Source organism: Ambystoma mexicanum, chromosome 11 (assembly GCF_040938575.1).
Source record: "Ambystoma mexicanum isolate Mex_15411 chromosome 11, UKY_AmexF1_1, whole genome shotgun sequence".
In the NCBI taxonomy this organism is placed as follows: Eukaryota; Metazoa; Chordata; class Amphibia; order Caudata; family Ambystomatidae; genus Ambystoma; species Ambystoma mexicanum.
The window spans coordinates 186,146,875-186,170,632 of record NC_090934.1 but is presented as its reverse complement, the minus strand read 5'-3'; the positions used below and the strand labels follow the sequence as shown (position 1 = coordinate 186,170,632).

Here is a 23,758-nt window from a genome sequence, read left to right as displayed (position 1 = left end):
ACTTTTCTTGTCATTTTTCTACTCCATGTAATTTTGCAAAATGTCAAAGCGTCTTTTTTTTTTCTTGTAATGTGCGATCTTTCAAGAGAACTCACAACCCATTAAATCTTTGTGCTATCTTATCACACACAGATGTTTCATTCTGTTGTACCATTGCCAAACTATAACCACTCAGTTCAGTGCATTTAAAAAATAAAAATGCCATATTTAGTGCAGCTCCCTGCACGTTTTTTTTCTGCAAGAACAACCCACACTCTATTGCTTGTGGGCTGTTTAATGTGTCAACAACATTTTTCCCCATGTATCACAGTCAACAGGTCACTATTTCCAAAGCATACATCACTATTAAGGCAACAGCACAAATCCATGGCATAGCATGGGGACAGTCAAAAATACTCCAGGGGCAATTTAGAAAAATATAAATTGTTTTTCCCCCCAACCATTGCAAGCTGGTTCTGCAATTTCAAATCAGTACACAAAAATCGAAAATCCAAATAACATTCACTCACTTTCCTTTTAAGTGAGTCTCTCACCCAATAAAAGCATGGCACAGCCTAAAATGCAATATAACCATTTTAGTGTGTTTCCTTTAAACAGAATTTGCCACCATTAGCACATGGAATTTTACAGTTGCCAAAAGAAAGAAAAAACTCTTTAGGCTCTCAGCACAGATGTTACTCATTCTCCTAAGCATGGCTCATTCCCCTTCCTCATTATTCAGGAATGCCAACCCTTCAAAAGCATATATCAAAAAAGACGAACCTTCGCCTCCGAACATTACAGCCCCCACTCGCTAGCACACTGGGGCTGAGTCAATGGTTAAATCACTATTCACAATTTGCATGTCAAATCCCTGCAATTATTTTTTTTTTCCCTGCCCTCATGACAGAATAGAGATGAGAGCTCCGTCTCACTATGCATTCCAAATTACAACTTTAAACTTGGGAAACCACATGATAAAATTCTTTTTCTAATTGAGCATACATCTTTCTTAACCATTCATCGGAGTGCTTTAAACAAAGCCATTTCCCGCTTGTTTATCGCCTTGTACTCCCTGGCACCAATCCCATGCAATAAGTCAGTCACGACTGATTTACTGAAGGGAGTCTTAACCACACAAGCTATCGGCCACGGCAAACCGACACAACATTGCTGCCTTTTGAAGTCTCAGAGCTGCAGTGAGACCATCAAGGAAATGCGACAGCCTGCTCCCCACTCTACACTGTGTTCTCTCACACCATTTGTCATGTCATGGCACTGCTCTTCACAAATCCCACAAAGCTGCCACCAAATGTCTTGATATTGGGCAAAATCTTCCTCGGGGCCAGCCCTTTGAGAGCAAAAATACCCAATTCAGCCCAAAATACAGGTTCTATTGTGCTGAGCAGTGATCTCATGCTAGTGACAAATGACACCCTCAAAGTGTTATTAGCATATTTATTCTAAGCAGTGAATTTCATATACATTTGGGATTCAAGTTAGAGAATATTACAAAGCATAAAACAAAGAGCAATGCAAAATATAGTGAAACATGGAACTTAGATAAACATAGAGAAACATAGAGAAATATAGAGAAACATAGAGAAACATAGTCTTACGTCCCTTAATCAGCCCTGGGAGACCTGGGTTTCTCATAAGCTAGCTGTAAGACAAGCCCCGCTCATAGAAAAACAAGGCTGGAGGACACCGTGAGAGCCAATTCCGGGCACCTGACTGTACACGAATCAAGTCCACAGGCGATCTCCCCCTGATCCCATGTGTGCATGGATACTTTATAATCTCTTGCTGTCAGTCACCATGACGCATAGTTCCAGAACTTTCTCTGTGAGGCTGGTTCATGGAAAAAACCCAGCTCTCTCTGAGATGCTCCCTGCTCGCTCCTACCCCCTCCCTTGTTCCCATCTGCGCTGGCTGAGGAATGTCTTATCAGTACCTTCCCAGAGAAAAGGAAGATTAGCTTGGAGCCAGGGCTAACGTTAGTGAGGCTGAATATTCTAAGGGAAGCAGGGATGTATTAACCCCATCTGCAAGCTCTAAAAGGCATGCACTCATAGCTTAGTGTTTATAGCGCTTAAGACTGGCTATCTAAGCGCTATATAGGTGCCATGATGTTCCAAACACTCCAAAAACCTATTAGCTACATGGCTAGGGGCCCTCCCTGCCTGTACTACTGTCAGCATTTTTAGCACATACTTTGAATACACTATTGGCTTTCAGCGGCTAATGCTGTCATCTAAAGCCCTGATTGGCAAGGTTGCAATTTCGTGTATCACTACACTCGCCTACTCTCCAGACAGCCCATCTCAGCATCCATACACCAGCCAGATATCCATTGGTCTCTAGCAAGGACTTAGCCACCCCTACCTACCTTCATACTGGCTAAGATGAGCAAACACATTCTAAAAACCTCTTAGCAGTTCTCATACCTTGGACTTCGGTCCTCCAAGGGCGTTCACCCACAGCACTTTGAGGCCCTACCAATGGCACTCGGCGCTATACAAATGCCATATAACATAACATGACAATACATAACATTCACTTAGAAGGACCAGATCCCATAGACGGACCAGATACCCTCCTCTGCTGTCCATAAAGGTGGAGGGGCAGCTAAAGGAGTTCCTGGTTCCTCCCGCCCCAGAACAGAGGAATGTGGCAGCTGCAGTAAAGGAAGAGAGAGCACAGTGGCAGCAGAAAATATGAGTTAAGGAAGAAGATCCAGATGCTAAGGGACAGTACATTTCAAACAAGAAGTCACCTTGCTAATGTATGGGAACATTGGATTTGCCAGATGTCAAAGTGGAGGAAGAGAAAAGGGATTATCTCAACAGATATGATGCTATCTCCTCAAACACATTTCCGGTTTTACGTTCAGGTCAAAAAGCACTTAACAGGTGATGGGTGGACCTAGAGAAGACTATAATCCTTGCATTCCAATCAAAAAGATATCCGGTCCAGGATATGGCCACCTATCTAGCAGAGAATGTCAAGGTGGATTCCATGATCCACCATTTTACAGGGAAGGCGTCAATGTGGTGTTCCGCAGGGGTCTAACCTTTCTACCTGGATGTTCACCCAATACCTGGCACCTCTTGCCCACTGCATCGCTGCTCACTGCTCCAACTTTTAGTGTCATGCGGATGACACCCAGCTCTCCTTCAGGCTCTTCTCGGCCACCTCTACTCCTTCTCTCATTCCAGTTGTCTGTCCACAATTCAGGAGTGGTGTGCTGCCAATAATCTCTGACTTAATGCCAGTAAGATGAAGATCCTCCTCATCGGAACACCAGCTCCCTCCTTTCCTTTCTCGCCCTGGCCGCCCACTCTGGGACCTCTTCCTGCTCCACCTGTGAGGCTAAGAACCTTGGGGTCATCTTCGACTCCACCCTCTCCTTCTCTGCTCAGATCTCTGACATCACTAAGAAGTCAAACTATCAGCTGCACCTCCTCAGAGGTATTCTTCCTTTCCTCACTTTCCCCCAGAAGCTCACTGTCTCCAGAGCTCTGGTCCTCTCTAGGCTGGACTATTGCAACAGCCTCTTTCTAAATCTTCCTGCTTCTGCAACTTATCCAGAACAGGACTGCAAGACTTGTCCTTGGCCTCAAGCCCAGGCATCGTATGGCTCCAGCTCTGAAATCTCTTCATTGGCTCCCAGTGGTAGCAAGGATCAAGTTCAAGACACTCTGCATCGTCCACAAGGCTTTCTGGAGCTTGTGACCGCACTACCTCCAACTGTCTCTTTCTAAACATCTCCCTACTCGAGCTCTCCGCTCATCCACCTCCAACTCTCTGAGCATCAGTAGTCTTTCCAAGCAGAGAGTTGGGGGCAGATCTCTATCTTTGGCTGGGCCCTCCCTCTGCAACATCATCCCTGCCTCTCTAAAACTTGAGCAGGACCACCTCCGGTTCCTGAAACAACTCAAGACCATCCTCTTCGCTTCCGCTTTCTCTCTTCCTCTCCCCTGCTGATGACCTGTCTGCTCCACGCACTGGTCAACTGGCCACCCTCTGAACTTGGGCCCAGGTCCCTGCATGTCCAGTTGCACCTTGCACTGCCTCTTGCCCCCCCCCAGCACTTGTGGTCTGTATCTGTAACCCTACAGTCCCTTCTCTCTGCAGTTATTAGCCACCCATTGGCTGAACTTTCTTATTTACCTGCACTGAGCCGCCTGCTGGCTGCACTTTTTGAATACCTGCACTTCTCCTCCCTCCCCCAGCCCCTTGGCACTTCTCCCCTTCCACTTCCCTGCACTTGCGCGATCTGAATGACACAAGGCCTAGGCTAGTAAGGACGTTGTTTTGTCCTCCCTATGCTCCCCCCCATGTCTTGTCGCGCCTAGAAACACGTGTGTACAGGTGCGTTATAATTGCCATATCATATATCATATCATATCATGATTGCAGAGGATAAGGACCCCAGAGATGTGATGGAAAAAAGGTTAATGCAGTCATGAAGGGTTATGCAAGATCAAACCTCTCCTTGCAATCATGAATGTTCTTAGTCTACTAGCGCAATCTGCACTTAAGGCTGTACAAAAGATTTATTCTTTCATGGAGGAGGAAGCAGACTGTTAAGACTCTTGTCATCATGGAATGATAGGTGCATCCGATGTCAGACAGTGATGGACGCAATTCCAGCTGCAGCTATATCAGGGAGTGCAGCAGTGGCGGCCAGATGCAATCTTCATATTCGGGAATGAAAGACAGCTGCTGCCCAGAAGAATATGGATCCCGCATATACCATTCCCGGGACAGATGTTCTTTGGACGCGACTTGGATGGAATGATAAAGAAGCCATTTGAGGAGAGAAATTATTCTTACCCTTTCCAAGGAAAGCAGGTGTCCCTTGGAAACAGCCATGCAGGTCTAAGGTATGCCAAGTGAGGCGATCGTTGCCAGGAAGATGTAGATCCTCTCTGAGCAGAGGTCAGCATGCACCATCTACATCCACTGGTACTGGAAAACCTTGAGCCAGACTATCCATCTCTGGAAGAGTTGAACCCGGTAGGAGGCCTTCTGAGGGCTTTTACATACCAGTCGAAAGTGATGGGGTTGATCCATGGGTCTGCAGCATCACGGAGAAGGGACACAAGGTGGACTTCTCAAAGACTTCTTTCTTGTCAGGAGTAAAACGGTGGTCCCAGAAAGCAGGGAAAGGGTCTCTGCCTTATTCCAGAGTATCCAGAACCTATTGTAAAGGGGAACAATCATCCCGGGACCTGGAGCAGAGAGGAACTAGAGGCTTTTCTCTAGGGCTCTTGTGCTCAATTTTCTTGCCTCAACTGGTCTTCCTTTGACTCCTTTGAGAGTGGGGCGAGTATGGTGAACAGAGCACTGCATGAGGGTTACACCAGGGTAGGGCGCATCAGAACCACTGGTTGCTCTCACCCTCCCACATAACTAAAGGCAAGTCTGCCATTGAAAAGTTTTGCACCCACGTTATGTTTTTGCGTTTACCCAAAAAATAGAAATCCAGTGGAATCAAAAATAAAATTATTACTGGGGACCGGTGTCATATATAGAATGTAAGGATAACATAAAAGAGTGTATAGTTGGGAAGAACTAAGGACGGTGACCATCTCCAGCACATCGTTTGTATGCAGTCTGCATGACAACACGCACGTATCAGTCCAACATTACATGGTTCACCCATGGCAGTCATGTTCATGTCGTCAGAACTGACAGACAATCATAACACATCATCCAAGCAATATACACATGGCCTCGACACACATCCATCACCACTCACCGGACAATCCCTCATACATTGGCAGAACTCCCACACCTTGGAACTGCTCCACTTCAATGAAATCACTAATGATCACTTCATGTGGAGTGAGTTCATCGTTCTCTGGTGACCAGAGTAGAGGCGTACTTGCCAGCCAGCTTAACTTTGGCTCAGCGTCGGAGGTCATTCCAATGCTTCACCACCTCACCAGCTGTGCGCCTCTCATTGCCCAAGGTGCTTATACGATCCGCGAGGAACTGCCAGTGGGCCATATGTTGAGCAGGGTTATGTGTGCTCCCTGCCTGCACCAGCATGTCACGGTCGTGTTCCACCACATAGTTCACGAGGATGTCCAGCTCCTCATCACAGAAACTCCTCTTCCTCGACGTGTGGGACTCCTGTGCTGTGTCTTGGGTCTGAGTCAGTGCCACTACAGCACGCTTTTGCTTCTTGCAAGGTGGTGCAGACCCTGAGTGGCTGGGACCACTTGGGTCAGTAGGGGCTGGAGTACTAGTGGACTTGCCTATGGCAAAAGCCACTAATGTTACGACAGAAGGTCGGCTTGCAGGTATACGTAAATGGGTGCTGATGCCAGGACCCTGCACCACACGTGTCTTGGCCTTAGGGACAAGGAAATTTACCCCTGAGCCACTCTGGGCCTGGGCCGGGACCACTGCAGTCCTGGCTGGGTGACCCCTGAGCCTAGGTGGTGGTTTGCTGCAGTTGCCCCTGCAGCTTTCTGACCCTGTTGGATGGGGAGCATACCTCTCCCTGCATGGACCCTGACACCTGGGACACCTCTGACAAAGCGCTCACTTCAGCCACCTCTGACACCTCGCCCACTTTGCCCACCTCAGCTAGCTTGCCCACCTTTGCCTCGCTTCCCACCTTTTGGCCTCCCAGGCATGGCACTGATGTATTAGTGCAATGGGAGGTGCAGCTATCAATTGTCCTGGGCTATTTGTGTGAGGGGGCAGGGTACGTGATGTTAAACATACCAGTGTGCTCCAGCAAGGCTCAATGTAACCCGTGGGGAAAAATAAACTGGCCGCGTAACGCACAGGCATCCCAAAAAAGAAAATTACGTGTGCGTGACCCCACGGTAGCCCACCTGTAAAGGAAAAACGTCCACGCGTCCGTCCGCTACGAATTGCACATACATTGTAATGTTTTCCACGCACACCTTTATCCCGATCTTGAATGCCAATGCCCAATGTTCAGCACGTGTCACATAAATTACGCGCTTAGGGCCTTTCCTCTGATTCCACGCTAATGCGCTGTTTCCGCACATGCAGAGTCACTCTCTTTCAGGCTGTCCACGCGAGTGACACGGAAGACCCACGCTCCTGCCTAACAGCCCATTTACCTGCCTCCAAGTGCTCTGAGCTCCCTCCTAAAAGCCATCTGCTGCTGCCTGCCCACTATGTGTGCCAGCTGCCCACATGCCCTGCAATGTTGGTGCCTGCTCTAGAGCCATTGCCAGTGCTCCTGTCGTTGTTGGACCTGTGACCACCTCTGCTGATCCAGAAGACTCCCGACGTGCCAGACCACCGCTCCACAGCTCAGCCACAGGACCACCTTGCCCACCCCCACCTGCCTTGGGGGTTGCCATGTCTGAACCCACGTCATCGTAGGCAAGTGCCAACCACATGGCAGCGAGGCAGAGGGCTGTTATCTTCACTGCAAGGGAAGTTGGCATCCTGGTGAAGCAAGTCCTGCGGCATCATGATGCCCTCTTCCACAGACCACCGCAAGTCGACAAGGAAGGACGGACGAAGATCTGGGTGAACCTTGTGGGTGCCATCAACAAGGAGGGGGTGGCAGCCCGCGACTACCAGCATGTCAACAAGCACTGGGAGGACTACAAAGCCAGGACCCGCAGCAAGGCCCGGCGCCTCGTCAAGGCTGGTGACGACCAAGGGAGGCGCCGGATCCATCTGACCACTGACAACATGCAGGTCCGGGAGCAGTTCTACCCGGCGCTGCACACCCAGGTCTTGGAGATCTGTCTGTAGTCGACTGGCAAGTGTCCATGTGTTAGTGCCCTCAACAGTGCATGTGCATGTTGATGTGTGGTTGGAGTGTGCACCTTGATCTCATGGCAGGTAAGCCTCTTGTACGGATGTCTGTGTGCATGTCCCAGACAGTGCTGCATGTGAGTCCATTCAAGCATGTGTGACAACAACAGTGATCGTGTAGCAATGTGTGATGCACAGCAGCCTGAAACGACGTGCACATGGTTGGTTTCATGTGTCTGGACTTGGCCATGTGAGAGGTGTCACACATGTGTGCTTCTTGAAACATCATGGACATGCATGGTGTATATGTGCATGTGTCTGAAGAGTAAGTGTATGACTGGCTAGCACTCCAGGATGGATGTTGCTTGTGTGATTGACTCATGCAGCTAAATCAATCTCTTGTGCACTCTGATGTGCTAGCTCCATGGCCTGCTTCATGACTGTCAGCTGATGTGTGTGAGATGTGTATGTGCCATGAGGCATGTGAGGTGAATGCACTGACGTGTGTGTCGTGGAGGTGATGATGGTTGTGACCTTAAACGGTGACACTCATGTACATTTGCTTTATGACAAACAGACATATGTTCAGTACCCTGATGCTTGTATTCAATGTCTCCCTATCGACAGCGACGATGGAGGAAGAGGGCGGAGAAGGCGCTGTGGAGCAAGGCAGCAGGGGTGTCTCCACCAGGCACAGACGCAAGGCGCAGTAACGCTCCCAGGTAGTTTCATCTTCAGGGAGCGAAGAGACTGGTGCTGTGTCCGAGACAATGGCCCCAGCTGCTGAGGGTAGGTCCAAGAGGGTGAAGGTGGTCCTGGACTCCTCTGCAGTGGGAGGGACAGGTGAGCCCGCACAGGGGCAAGACGCTGCGGAAGACGGTGGGGAGTCATCGAGGTTGGTGGGGAAGGAGGAGTCCGCATCAACCCAGCCTGTTGGGCCCGGCGGGGGTGATGACCTGGGTGTGACTGGTACAGTCCAGGTTCAGCGTCAGGAGGCAGTGCAGGTTGCAGTGGAGGGATCTGTGCCTAATCCTGCCCCTGGGACTGCGATCAGTATGCACCTGCGGGCATGCCTCAGGCCGGACCCACCCGCAGGTAGCAGATGTTTCAACACAAACAGAAACACCAATACCTGCGGATGTCGCCATTCGGGACAGGGTGGAACCTGTGCTAGTCGGTGTCATGAGGTGGACAGGCACCATCCGTGATGATGTGCAGGCTGCCAATCGGGGGCTTGCACGTCATCACGATGAGGTCGTCCATCTATTGCACTGGCTAGCACATTGCCTTGTCTTGCAATGGGTGCATCGGCTGGCCACTTATGGGACCCCCCTTCCCGTCTTCCTCCTCTGTACGCCAGTCGTCCTCCCTGCCGTCTTCCATCCCAGATACCACCAGGGCCCCCTGTGTACCTGTCCCAAGCCCGGTGGCCAGTCTGGTAGAGAACACACCCCTGCCAGAGTCGGGAGTCCAAGTGGGATCAGCCGAGGTGGTCACCACGCAAGCCCAGCCGGCGACAGGAGCTGTGGCAATGGAGGAAGAGCAGACACCAAGGAGCAGGTCATGTGCACGACGGCACCAGGGGTTAACATCATACCGGAGGCACTGGGCTATTTGGCAGCAACAGGACTCGGGGCCATCAATGGCAGAGAGGCAGGTATTGGCCATCATGCAGGAGGCACACGTGGACCTTACAACAAGGATGTCTTCTGTGTTGGAGCACTTGGGGCAGCAGTTCAGGGTAGAGTGGCAGCGGGCACGGAAGGCAAGACTCGCCATGGCCATGGCGGAGGATTCACTGCCTCGGGCAGAGAGGCAGGCTGAGGCACTCGAGTAGACTTGCAGGGAGTTTGAGAGGTGCACGTTGGAGTCTGTTAGGGAGAATTCTCAAAAATGGGCTAATTTCCCTTACCTTTTGAGACCCCCAGCAACTTTGCTGGATTTCAATGATTTTAATTTTTATCTGGAAAGAGTGAGAGCCTTTTTCCCCACTCTTTCATGTATTTTGATGTGTGTTTTACTTTTGTGTTCTTTGGATATGGAGTTTTAAACAACTCCATAGGCACCGTCTTTTTCTTGTGTGTCAAACAGCACCTTCAGTGCGTTGGCACAGGGGTGTCTTTCAGACTCCCCAAGGTTCAAATACCTTCTCTGGGACTGACTACCGTCTCCCAGAGCATGTAAAGTTAAATTGACTTTGCTAGTCTTTTTAAATTCATAGACACACTGGGCCTCATTACACGGAATGCGGTAAGGGTTTACCAGTACCGGTAAGGGCACCGGTACCGGTAAACCCTTACCGCCTTACTAAGAGGTCCCTTTGCGGGACCGACCTTAACGGCTGGTCTAGACCAGCCGTTAAAGTAGGGACCCGCAAAGGGACCTTGGTGATAATTACGGTACTGCAATTTGCGGTACCCTAATTACAGCCTTCCCCATTCCCATTGAGCCCTATGGGGCAAAAATGGGAATGGGGAAGGGCCATGGAGAAAGGGGGAATTATTTTCTCCATGGTGGTACCGGTATGGTACCGGCATGAACCATGGTGCTAATAGCGCCGTGGTTTAGCGCCTACCGTGTAATGAGGCCCACTATCTTCCTATAGGGGGCTGGAGGGGTTGCCTAGCATCCCGTGTCTAAGCACTCATGTTGAAGTCACATGTTACCCTTTCCTCTTGAAATGGCTGGTGGCAGTGGTTCTAGAATGAACTACCATGATTTTTTCCGACCGCGAACACTGGTAGCTAAAAATCGGGTCAGCCATGTTTTTCAATATGGTGCCCATGACCCCTCTGTAAAAACAGACTCCAGTCATCTTTTTTCGCTGTTTCTTTTAGGAAAGGTCCTTCTTGTGTTTAACTCTGCGCGCCAAACCAGGTAAGGTCCCTTTGTTCGATGCCCTTTGGCGGGCTTCAGTGCTGAAGCCCTCCTCTGGCACCTGAGTGTCTGGGGTGGAGAGAATGTGAGGGAGGTGCCCGAAACTCCCTGTGCTTAGTCTCCTAGGAGACCTGAATGCACTCTGGTGTGATTGGCTGGCTGACTATCCGGCAAGGACAGCCACCCTGGTGGGTGAGTGATAGCTAGGCTGGAATGGGGGAAAACTGTTTAAAAGGCGAGTCTCTAGGACTGGAAGGCAGAGTCAACCACTGGAACGAAAGAACCGAAGGCCAGCTGAAGGAAGACGACTGCTGCAACTCCTGGACCGTTGGTTTGCCCGGTGAAGCCCTGATGGAGGTCCAAATTGCCTGAAACTCCTTCGACAGAGAAGCCCCTGCAAGGACGACTTCTTCCCTTGAGCTGGTGGGAACAACCAACTCGTAAGCCACCTGGACACCATCTCCATAAAAGGTCGAATTTTCATCAGAGTGGTGTTGAAAACAGGATAGCCAGTGAGAAGGATACCAGTTTGTGGACTTTAAGGCACTCACACCTTAAACCCGACGTTTTACCAAGCTTGTGGCCTCTTGCCTGGGCAGTGCAGTAAGCTCCCAACGTCCTCCTTCTTGTCCCCACGACTGAAGCTCAGGAACAGCGAGATATGCAGGAACTGTCAGGAACAACTGCCTCAGCTACAGCTTTTCTTCATACTTAAGCTACTGTGCAAACGCGGTGTGGAAATCCTTTCTGCCGCACTAAAAGTTTGTGCCATTTTGTGGGCTGCCTGCAAGCTGGGGTGATGGGGGCTGAGGGGTCCCTGTGGTGTGGGCTGCCTGCAGGCTGTGGTGATGGGGGTTGGGGGGTCCTTTGTGGTGTGGGCTGCCTGCGGGTGTGTTCACGGGTGATGGGGGGGTCCCTTGTGGTGTGGGCTGCCTACAAGCTATGGTGATGGAGGCTGTAGGGTCCCTTGTTGTGTGGACTGTCTGCAAGCTGGGGTGATGGGGGCTGGGCGGTCCCTTGTGGTATGGGCTGCCTGTGGGGTGTGTTCACGGGTGATGGGGGGTTCCCTTGTGGTGTGGGCTGCCTGCAGGCTGGGGTTATGGGGGCTCAGGGGTCCCTTGTGGTGTGGGCTGCCTGGTGGTGTGTTCACTGGTGATGGGGGGGTCCCATGTGGTGTGGCCTGCCTGCAGGGTGTGTTCACAGGTGATGGGGGCTGGTGTGTGCTGTCCATCAGGAGGGTTCAGCTTCAAGTGAATTTGTGCGTGGACTCATCACGTACCCCGGACGCACCCCAGCAGAATCGTGTGGAAACTCATCGCATACCGCAAAGCACCCCATCAGAATCGCGTGGAAACTCATTGCGTACCCCGGACGCACCTCAGAGAATCACGTGGAAACACCAAGTTTTCCTGCGATTTGGCTGTGGGGGCTGTATGCTGGGCCAGGGATGGCGCGGGGGCTTGAGCTGTGTTAGGCATTTCGCTGGCTTTTTACTACGCGTGGGGGTGTGTTGGGGCGTTATTGGCACTGCCACGGCTAGTGATGCCTCAGGTAATCCATGAATATGTGGCCCGTGCAATTGTTTCTTTCCGCCACAGCTGGCCCACGCTCCTTCTCGCCATACGGCGCTTGTGCATGATATGCGCTAAATTCTATGAATCAGGCCCTTGGACGTTAACCATCTTGTATGTTCTTAAAGTACTTTCTTTAGGGTTTGGTCTCAGCTTATGGTGCACATATATGGGGCAATAAGCAGGCCTCAAACACACAATTTATTTGTATGCATGATGATGAACTTTAATGTTATTGACATTTTCCTTGTTTGTGTCTCTGATTTGTATGCATTGTGGTTCTTCATATGTATTGTTTGTACTAACACATGTACTAACACAACATAAATAGGAGAATTAGGAATTTCTGTACAATAATAATGAGGGGAGGAAGTTTGTACTAACACAACATAAGTAGGAGATTTAGGAATTTCTGTACATTAATGAGGGGAGGAAGGGAACCCCCTCTAATTTTGCTCCCTCTTCATGAAACAGCACCAAACTTTGCAAAACCATTCAGGGCAGGTCCAAAATGACATTGCAAGATTTCATGCAGTTTCATTGAGTGGCGCCAAAGTTATAAGCCATCCAAAACTGCTTTTCACCAACCCTGTAATGCAGAAATATGTATGATGTCCCCGAACATCTGAGATGTTCGCAGACATCACAGGGCTAACATTCGGACTGTTCGAGGCCCTCAGAGATGAAAAAACACCTGTTTTTTGGCTTTTTAAAGCCATATCTCATCCCATCATCATCACCCCTCACCCCCCCAGAGATTGTTTCATTAGTTTGACAAGTGTAATGTGTTATTTAATATGTTTTACCAAATTTACAAAAGCACGCTTTTGGGACCCAGCTGCCGGTCCTGGTTCACATTTGGTGTAAATCTGTCCAGCGGTTTGGGCTGGAGGGCTGAGCAAACTTTTTTTCCCATTGCGTCTGTGAGAAAAACCACACATTTTGGGACCCACCCGATTACTTTGCCCCCCTTGATGAAACCTTACCAGACTTCACAGAATCAATCTGAGGGGTGATTACTTAAACCAGGTAAATTCCCAAACTTTTTTTCTCGGGGGATCAGAACTCAAAGGGAATTCATTCAAAGAAGAAATAACAGAGAGTGAGTCTGAGTACCCCTCTTTCCGTTGCCCTAATGTGTCAGCGTGACACTCACTTACAGACTAGACACATCCCATCTTACTACTAAAGGACATCATGAACCCAAAACAGGCACTGAATTAGAAAAAATAATAAATTCACTTTTAATATTTGTGTGGATAAAACAGTGGGGTGACAAATGCCCTACAAACAACATTACACAATTAAACAATTAAACAACACATAGGCCCTCATTAGGACCCTGGCGTTAAGAGGTTAACGGTGCCGTAAAAGGCTGCGGCGCCGTTAACCCCTTATCACCTTACTACGAGGTCCCTTTGCGGCTCCCGACCTTAATGGCTGGTCTGGACCAGCCGTTAAAGTAGGGGCACCCAAAGGGACCTTGAAGGTAATTACGGTACCGCAATTTGCGGTACCGTAATTACCGCCTTCCCCATTCCAATTAAGCCCTATTGGGCAGAAATGGGAATGGGGAAGGGCCATGGTGACATGGGGAATTACCGCCCCACCAACCTCGGAATGGGGTGGTAATTCCCCATTTCACCATGGCAGACTCCGGCATCTACCATGGTGCTAATACCGCCATGGTTTAGCGCCGGAGTCCTAATGAGGGCCATAGTTTGTTAAAAAAAACTTTGTTTCACTATGACAAAACAAGGTGCAAAAGTACTCATGGAACACGGGGTTGCAAACAAACACAAAATGCTTTGTTTGTATATGAATCCCACAGTTAAATCATGAGGATATTGCAGATAGATGTCGACATGTGTCGGCCGGTTTTTTGTTTTAGACACTATGGGCCTCATTACACGGTAGGCGGAGGACCAAGGTGCTATTAGCACCTTGGTCCATGCCGGTAAAATACCGGCACCGCCTTGGTGGAAAGGGGAATTACTGCCCTATTCCAAGGTTGGCGGGGCGGTAATTCCCCCTTCCCCCATTGCCCTTCCCAATTTTTCCCCCACAGGGCTCTATGGGAATGGGGAAGGCGCTAATTACGGTGCCGCAAATTGTGGTACCGTAATTAGCACCCTGGTCCCTTTGCGGGTTGGTTTTTAACGGCTGCTAAACAGCAGGCGTTAAAGTACCTACCCGCAAAGGGACCTCGTAGTAAGGCGGTAAGGGTTAACGGTCACCGGTACCATTACCGGTGACCGTTAACCCTTACTGCCGTCCTTGTAATGAGGCCCATAGTTTGTTAAAAAAACTTTGTTTCACTATGACAAAACAAGGTGCAAAAGTACTCAATGGAACACGGGGGTGCAAACAAACACAAAATGCTTTGTTTGTATATGAATGCCACAGTTAAATCATGAGGGTATTGCAGATAGATGTCGACATGTGTCGGCCGTTTTTTTGTTTCAGACACTGGGCCTCATTACGACCCTGGCGGAACGGGTTAAACGGCGCCGTAAAAGGCTGCGGCGCCGTTCAACCCGTTCCGCCACATTACGAGGTCCCCTCGCGGGACACGTTAAGCACGCCTGGGAAAACCAGGCGTGCATACCGGGTCCCGCGAGGGGAAGAGGGAGCAAACAACGGGCCATCTTGTTATGGCCCGTTGTTTGCTCCCTCTACCATTCCCATTCAGCCCTAAGGGGTCTGAAATGGGAATGGGGATGAACCGTGTCCGTGTCCTCGAGTGAGGAATTACCGGGCCATCCGAACTCGGAATGGTCTGGTAAATCCTCATTCCGAGGACACGGACACGGATGCGGTTTTGCCGGCAGCCATGCCGCAAATAGCGGCATGGCTACCGGCATACCTCGTATTGAGGCCCACTATCTCTAGTGTCTTAGATCTCTCTTTTCTTAGGCCATCTTCAGGACGCGATTCCTTCAAAAGGTCAACATAGACTTTATACCCCAGAGTTGATCAGCATAACCACTTTCTAAAAAAATATGTAAAAACACATACCTCATATGAGTGCAGGCCGCAATTATTGCAAAGGTTCAAGCGAATTCATAGACATTAATACACATTACTAAATATGCATATCAACGCACTCGCGATACTGATATTAAAACCATATTACACACACTAACATGAATGCACAGGCGTCACTGCGACAAGAGATATAGCATCAGGGCAACGTAAGCGAGCTATTCTAAATTTAGCTCTTTTATTTAATTCAGTGCTCAGTAGTAGCAGAGACTCTACGAATACTTCTCTGGTCAAGAGTATTCAGAATAAGGCCAAAATAATGTTCCTGTCTAAAGAAACTCTCATCAGGTCACATGTATCACATTTAATTTATGAGCAAGAGCTAGGTGAGTCAAATAACCTAGCCCTGAAAACCCAGAATACATAGGGTAACAAAAAAGGAAGGGGTAGGGGGGGGGGAGCATATCATTATTACATGTCATCATTAAAATGACTTTCAATAACTCGAGAACCTACGCTTTCAATTTCAAAAAAAGTGCATTAGATATTCAATGTCACATAACTCTCCACAACCTGTGGCAGGGTGTTTCAAAACTTACTTTGGTGATGTAAAAACAAATTACATATTGGTCCCAGACCCAGGGGTGCCAACTACCACCAGGAACCTCGTGTCTTTTCTACTTATTTAACACACGTTTCACAACCGGGACAGTCGCTTAGCACAGATGTGCAAGAGTCCTGTAGGGAAAGGATACAATATCCTTCACCAAAAAGTTTCTTTGTCAACATGTTTAGCACCACATTGGTCTACACAAATTCCCGTGTGAGGGTTATACTCTCCACAAAATGATTAATCAAAGAAGAGAGGAGGGGGGTGACACATATCAAAAAGTTATGCTTACCCCACTCTGATGGCAAGTGACTGCAGTGCAAGAAGAGGGATAATAATTGCCCTAGTTCAAGTGGGTGGTTTAAACACACACTGTGCGTTTTTCCGCGCTGTCTCCCCTGCTCAGTATCAGGAGGCTATAAATCCATTAGCAATCCTAACAGGATCATAAAAAAGGCATCCATCTGTTAGAACACTAAACAGTGCAGGCAGAGCGATTAAATGCTTCCGTGGTTTAGAAAGGCAGGGGCGCGGCTTACCAGGGAAATGCAAGAATCACTGTAGCAGGGGCCTACCAAGTGAAAACAAGTCCTCTTCACAGAGCCGCAGGGCAGGGAGAGGACAAGCAGCGCGGAGTTGCAAATTATAACTAGCTGTCAAAGTCACATGGTACCTGTTTGCAGCTGTTTGTGCGAGTGCTGTGTCACGTGAAATTTAAGTTCACAGCTGTAACTTATTATGGCAAACCAAGATTTTCTACACACAGACAAAGGGAGTTACCGTATTACTTTGTATATGCAGGACTTCCCCAGCACATTTATTTGAAAAAAGGGTATTCTACACTTTCAAAGGGAATTACCGTATTGCGTTGTGTATGGGGTGCTACCCCTGCATACTTATTTGGAGAAGCCTCTTCCTTCATTACCGTACACGCTATCTTGGCAGATAACACAACAGCCCCAACCAAAGGCAAAACATAGCACAGGTCAATGTGACTATGATGTATTCAAAATATTGTGCAATCCTGTGTCCCCAACCACAGATAAAACACTTGAGATTGTACACAAACTCTTCAGATTGTAAAAGGAAAGGGAGCCACAGAAACCTATTCGGACTGAGTGACAAGGTCAGATGATGCTTGCCGAGGAGTGATTTTTTTATTAGAAGGGTTGGTTAGTCGCATCACTATCTAGATGGGACGCATAATGATATCTACCATTCCATCTACATGTGACACAAGCTAATAATCACAAATCTGTCTAGATGTGACGCAGGCTAATCTTCATAGTTCCTTCTAGATGTGGGGCAAGCTAATATACACAGCTCTGTCTGAATGTGACGCAAGCTAATATTCACAGTTCTATCTGATGTGAGGCAAGCTAATACTCACAATTCTGTCTAGATGTGACACAGGCTAATATTCACAGTTCTGTCTGGATGTAACGCAAGATAATATTCACAAGTCTGTCTAGATATGATGCAGCCTAATATTCACAGTTCTGTTTAGATGTGACACAGGGTAATCTTCACAGTTCTGTCTGCATCTGATGCAAGGTAATATTCACAATTCTGTCTATATGTGATACAGGCTAATCTTCACAATTCGGTCTGGATGTGTCGCAAGCTAATATTCACAGTTCTGTCTAGATGTCATACAGGCTAATCTCCACAGTTCTGTCTAGATGTGACGCAAGCTAATATTCACAATTCGCTCTGGAATTGACGCAAAATAATCTTTGCAGCTCTGTCTAGATGTGACACATGCTAATCTTCACAGTTCTATCTAGAGGTGACGCAAGCTAATATTCACAGTTCTTTTTGGATGTGATACAAGTTAATATTCCCAATTCTGTCTGGATGTGTCACAGGCTAATCTTCGCAAGCTAGCTGGCAGCTAGCCTTGCATGGCATCGCCTCTGCCTCTCTGCTCCACGTGATCGTTGGTGCTGTTCCTGCCTTTGCGCCTCAATGTACAGCAGGAGATGCTGCATTTCCAGGTTGTCGACTCTTTTTAGGTGGAGTTAACACACTGGGCCTCATTACGAGGTAGGAGGTAAGGGAAAAACGATGCCGGTAAAGGATTACCGGCATCGTTAACCGCTCCGGGCCATTACGACCCGCCGAATCCGCTATTAGCGGCACCGTAAATAACAGTGCCTCTAATAGCGGCATGGGCGCGGTCCCGCGGCCCTACATGCCGGCAATAGCGGCATGGCGTAAACAGGAGAACATCACAAGTCATGCGGACATGCAAATAGCGGCATGAAGAAGCCGCTAAAAGTGGATACAGGCATGGCGGAAATACCGGCATTGCGAACCACCCGTAAATGGCCATGTGCAGTGTTCACAACTGCCACAGCTGCACACAATCAGAACAGTGGGAGGCAATGTACACTGGGCCATCACAAAAGGAGCACACCACACCCCTTCCCCACCCATTCACACACATCATGATTCCAATAGTAGTAGCATTACTGGGGCTGGGGGACATGCTTGCATTGCTACACCAGCAACAACAACAACAACAGGCAGCACAGAGGAGACGCAGGAGGAGAAGGAGGGTGAGACAGGCACAGCATGCCCCACCAGTGCAGGCAGTTGTACCACTGAGGCAGCCCCCAAACTCTCGAATCAGAGCCAGTCCATTCAACCTAACCCCTGAGCGGATCCACACCCTGTACCTTCTGGACCGGGACACCATCACCACCATTGTGGACATGATACACAACGACATTGTCAGCCTCATAGACATCCGTACCGCCGTCCCCCTCTACATAAGGTGGTGTCTGTGCTCCACTTTCTGGCCACAGGCACCTATCAGCACACGGTAGGGCAGATGCATGGCATATCACAACCATTATTCTCACGCACGCTGAACCAAGTGCTCGATGCCCTCCGGAAGCACACAAGCGACCACATATCCCTACCACGGACTGCCCAGGAGATCTCCAACACCAAAGTTGGCCTCAATTCACTGGCAGGCATCCCAAGTTGCATCGGTGCCCTCGACTGCACCCATGTGGAATTGGTGGTCCAACATCCCATGGAGGTAGTGTACCGCAAGCTATGCCACTCCATCAACGTGCAAATGGTATGTGACTCAAACAAGATCATCACACATTGTTGTGCCTGATTTCCCGGATCAACCCATGATTCAATGGTTCTGCGGAACTCTACCATACCACGCTACATGCAGCGACATGCAGGACAACGTTCCTGGCTACTAGGTGAGTTGCATGGCAAGCACATGGCAGTGTGATGTGGTGAGATTATTGGGGGGGGTTAGATGCATACTTAACCTGGCTGAGATGGGGGGGTAGATGCATACTTCACCTGGCTGAGATGGGGGGGGTAGATGCATACTTCACCTGGCTGAGATGGGGGGGTAGATGCATACTTCACCTGGCTGAGATTAGGCAAGAGAATGAACAATGCCCATACTACAATACACTGTTCCCCAAAGCAGGCCAGACTGGACCTGACATCTGAAACCAAAATGCAAGACATAAGTTGCACAACAATGACAACAAGCCATTACAGCAACCATTCCATAGCCATCCACATGTACACTGCACATAATCAGAGCTTAGCCTCCGCAACAAAATGCAGCAACATGCTGTTAGTATGGCCAATGCAAATGACTGATGAACAGCATCACAATGGACATGCGTCCATGAGTGCGTACAAAGGAATCACATCAAGCCACTAAAGACATTGCAGTTACTTTGAATAGCTCAATTCATGCAGGGATATGTGGATGAGAACAGGAAATCAATGCAGGTGTGTGTGTTATAGGTACAGGTTCCATTTGATGAAATGACTTACACATAGCCATTGTTGCATCCATGCAGGTGATGCTGGCTATCCCTTGAAGAGGTGGCTCCTTACCCCTGTCCGGAACCCACAGAACAGGCACGAAGAGGACTACAATCGTACACATACCCGTACCCGTGTGGTGATTGAGCAGGCATTTGGACTATTGAAGGCACGGTTTCGCTGCCTCATCAAGTCGGTGGGGCACTCCTGTACGGGCATGAGAAGGAGTCCAAGATCATCATGGCATGTGTCATGCTGCACAATATGTGCATCAGACGGAACGTGCCTCTGCCCCCTGACGTTGAACTGCAACCGCCTGATGAGGAGGAGGAGGGAGGAGATGGGGCTGCACATCAGGCAGGTGGCGATGCACAGGAGGGACGTGCTATGCATCAGCATCTGATAGACCAATATTTCTAATACACATGGATGAAGAGGGTGCAATGTATGTGGGACTGAGGGCACTGGTGTTAGGGGGACATGAACACTGTGCACTGTTCACCAATAAAGCACACATACACAATAATCAATTTCCAGCCATGTGATTTTACTTGACACAACGGGTGTATTAACCATTAAGTGATTAGGAAGTGCCTTAACCCTCCCCCCAAACACCCTTTCCCACCTCCCCCCACAACTCCCCCAACACCCTCTCCCACCTCCCCCTACAACTCCCCCAAACATGGCGTGCACGTCAATGCAGCATTAGTGTGCAAGAATAGTGTGTCACCAATAACAGGCTGCCCCTAATTCCCACGTCCTCTGCCACCATTGGGTGGTTGCAAGTCTGGCCGACCACGGTCTGCGCGGACCTACGCAGGGGGCTGGTCTGCCTGGAGCTGGCAGAGGAGGAGGTGCTTGGTTGCTCCAGTCCCTGTGCGGGACGTTGGCTCTCCATTGCATCCGCGATGCGGCTGAGGACCTGCCTCACAGCAGCCAACTCATTGCAAATGCGTGTTGCACTTGTTTCAATAGCGAGTTTTATGCCCTTAGCATATTCCCGACACTCCTCCCTCGCCAGGGCACCCCCGCTCACGTGCTGTCCAACCAGCACAGTGAGCTCCTCCTGGCGCTGTTGGATGAGGCTGATTCCCTGGTCCTTATCCCTGCCTTTGGTCGGCCTTGGCGCAGCTTGCGGCATGTGTCCGCCATCAGGTGAGCTGTCCATGTGACTCCATTTCCCTGCCAATGATTCACCATCAGACAGCTCATGGCTGCTGGAATTGGATGTGGGGCGTGGGCTGTGGTAGGCTGACAGCTGCGGACTGGGTGTGCGCTGTCCTACGGGTGTATGGCATGGTTCCTCTACATCCGACTGGGGTGCCGTGGCAGCTGCTTCCCCAACCGAGCTGTTGGCAGCAGACAGTGAGCCTTCTGCCACTGGCTCCTGTGTGGTGGGACTGGCTGGTGTGGGTGCCATTACATTGTCGGTCGCCCTTTCACTCCTTGGTGACGTGTCGACATGAGTGGCTTTGGGCCTCTGTGACAGTCCAGGTTTGCCAGTGCCCCTTGATGTGCTGGGCCTGGTGCCTCCTTCCATGCCCCTGGCCTTTTTCATCAGTGTTGGGGCCTGCGCTGCGGAGTCATGGTACTCACTGTCAGATTGTGAGCCTGTGGGGGACCAAGAGGGTGACAGCATTGATGATGGTTCAACGTGCATCATACATATGTTGTAATCGCTACAGTTCTGTGCATTTGGACTTTGCGTTGTGACATACAGGTTGCTTGCCATATGGGTCGGTCACACAGGCATACGTCTGGGTGACACATGTATGAGGGGATGCATGCATGGGGCTGTGATGGGGATGTGCACATGTGTGTGTGATGACCCATGCATTGGCTGATTTCAGTGTCACATTTGGGGGACAACGTCATGCTTTTGTGTAGACACTCACCTCTATCTGCCGATGACGGCACACCGCGCTCCATTTCCCCCTTTCCCTCGATTGTATCTATGCCAATGGTGCTGGCACATGTCTCCTCCCAGTGTGTCATCTTGATGGGTGAGCTTCCCCGCCGCCTGTCCCCATGCCCTGGCTCCTATTGGCAGCAAGTATGCTCCAGACACGGAGGCGCAGGTCATCCCAGTGCACGTCCTTTACAGTGCGGGTGTGGAGCCCACCGCACAGACTCTGCGTGCCACCTCCTCCCACATCTCCTTCTTTTTTATCTGGGCGGGAAGCCGCATGTCTTCCTCATTGGAGAAAGGTACCTTGCGCTGGCGCGCAGCACCTTGCTTCAGGGCCTTGGGCATTCTGATGTGGTGTTGGATGGATTTGGGGTGGTGATGCAAGTCCTACATTTTAATGCTATGGCAGCTAATACTTTTTATTTCATTTATGTAAACCAATTTTCCAGTTTTGTATCTCCTATGTATATGGACCGTATCACTTTGATCAATGCTCAAGCCGCCTCTTTCAAGAGAACGCTTAATGGTACCATTACTGATCCACCATTATCATTCTGGAGAGCTATTGTGGACACTTTGTTAGAACCAGCAGTGAGTTAAAAACACACCACAGTGAAGTCTGCATGGCATTAGTAGGTATGTATGGCTGAGCTATACCTTCCAGCGTTTAATGTGAATAGTCTGCAGTGCTGTATACCACTCCTGGTCCTCAGACCCAATACTGTCAGCAAAAGGGGGTACAAACTAAATGTCTCCTATTTGCCTCCGTTTATTTTTATGGCTTGAGGTTTATTCTCTCACATTCATAATTTTTAAAACATTTTTCAAAACAAATGTACAGACCATGACAACATATTTCAAGTGCTCCCAGTTTTCTGGTATTCTAACAAATGAAGCAGAATCCACCACAAACTGTATACCCTCACCTCTTGATATTCGATCCATTGCACATTTAACAATGGCAAGGTTCCTATTTCTCCCTGGCAGAAACCATTTATTGTACTCATTTGTAGTTACCCTTTCACCAAAATCCATATGTCTTACTGGTAGTAAATATGGAAGGCAGGCTGCTACTAAAACACCACAAATCTAGTAGTGTACATTAAAAAAAAAACACAACATGTTCAAAGGTTCATTCATGTCAAGTGGCTACATTGCTGCCAGGTTGTTAATCCAAAAGGAAGAAGGCTGATTTCATTTGTTTAAGTCACATCCTCCATGGCAGGGTATGTTGTTCACCAAAACATGTTTCCCAGAAGAGACTTTACATTGAAATTATGAACATCTGTTTTTGTTTACTAACGCAATGCCTTACTGCTATTATTGTCTCTCCCATATAGATTTCGCGCCTTAGTGTTTTAGTTTGTAAATAAAGTACAGTGTTTTACATATTGCTCAGTGCTTGAGTATGAATATGGTCCCTGGTGTGTTCGCCTTTGCATTCTTACAGCTTACACAATGTATACTTGGAAATGCTTCAATTTTAATTTGTGCATTAATGTATTTCTTAATTCATGAGCACATACCAAATCATTTTTGAAATCTGTGTGACTTTTTTAATTGTCAAGGGTGTTTTTGGAAATATATCTTTAGCCATTAGTATTTCATAATTGGAATAATGAAGCAAGAAGAGGTTGTTCATTTTTACTAACAGTGTAGGGTGCGAGGACCAGGGGTCACATCAAGATCCATAGATATTACAGGGAAATATATGCAACATTGAGTGATGGTCCCAGCCCTGCAGAAGGTATTTACAGGTGAATCTGTCTTGCATTTGCTTATCCATCAAGTGTGTCTCTCTCATGCTGCGCCAAGGGAGCGAGGGTCCCTAATAATGTGTGGCCAGCTTGCTTCACTCACAGCCCTAGCTCACTCTATCTTGCTCTGATTCATATATACTTGATGGTCACTATCAAAACGACCCCTTCCCAGAATCAATTTGGCAATTGATCTATGAGATTTTATGGAAAAGATAAAATGGTGATAGATAAATGTTCTCAAGGTGTATTCCAACGGAGTACTAATGTGTGGTCATTTCACCATTTCTACAGCACCAGAAATAACGGCGACGGCGATGACAACAGCAAGAGGAATTTTAACTACAGTCTCGACTCAAGGTAACAGATTACCCTTCATAGTTGTCCTGATAGCTCATGGTGGCAGAGATGTAAATGATGGAGGGTGGAGGCAACTGAGTGGGCATTGGACCTTGGATCCCCTGAGACGGTTAGGGACAGCGTGGCTGTC

The 23,758-nt window shown here is 48.8% G+C and overlaps 1 protein-coding gene across 22 annotated transcripts in view; it reads left to right on the top strand.

Moving 5' to 3' along the window:
• Positions 1 to 23,758, top strand: part of LOC138503201 (mucin-2-like) — a 1,598,433-nt gene that overhangs the window by 269,181 nt on the left and 1,305,494 nt on the right. For all 22 annotated transcript variants that reach the window (XM_069622774.1, XM_069622776.1, XM_069622767.1 and 19 more), the window contains one exon: positions 23,563 to 23,628. In XM_069622774.1, coding sequence (XP_069478875.1) covers positions 23,563 to 23,628 — 66 coding nt within the window. The remainder of the gene's footprint in view (positions 1 to 23,562; positions 23,629 to 23,758) is intronic.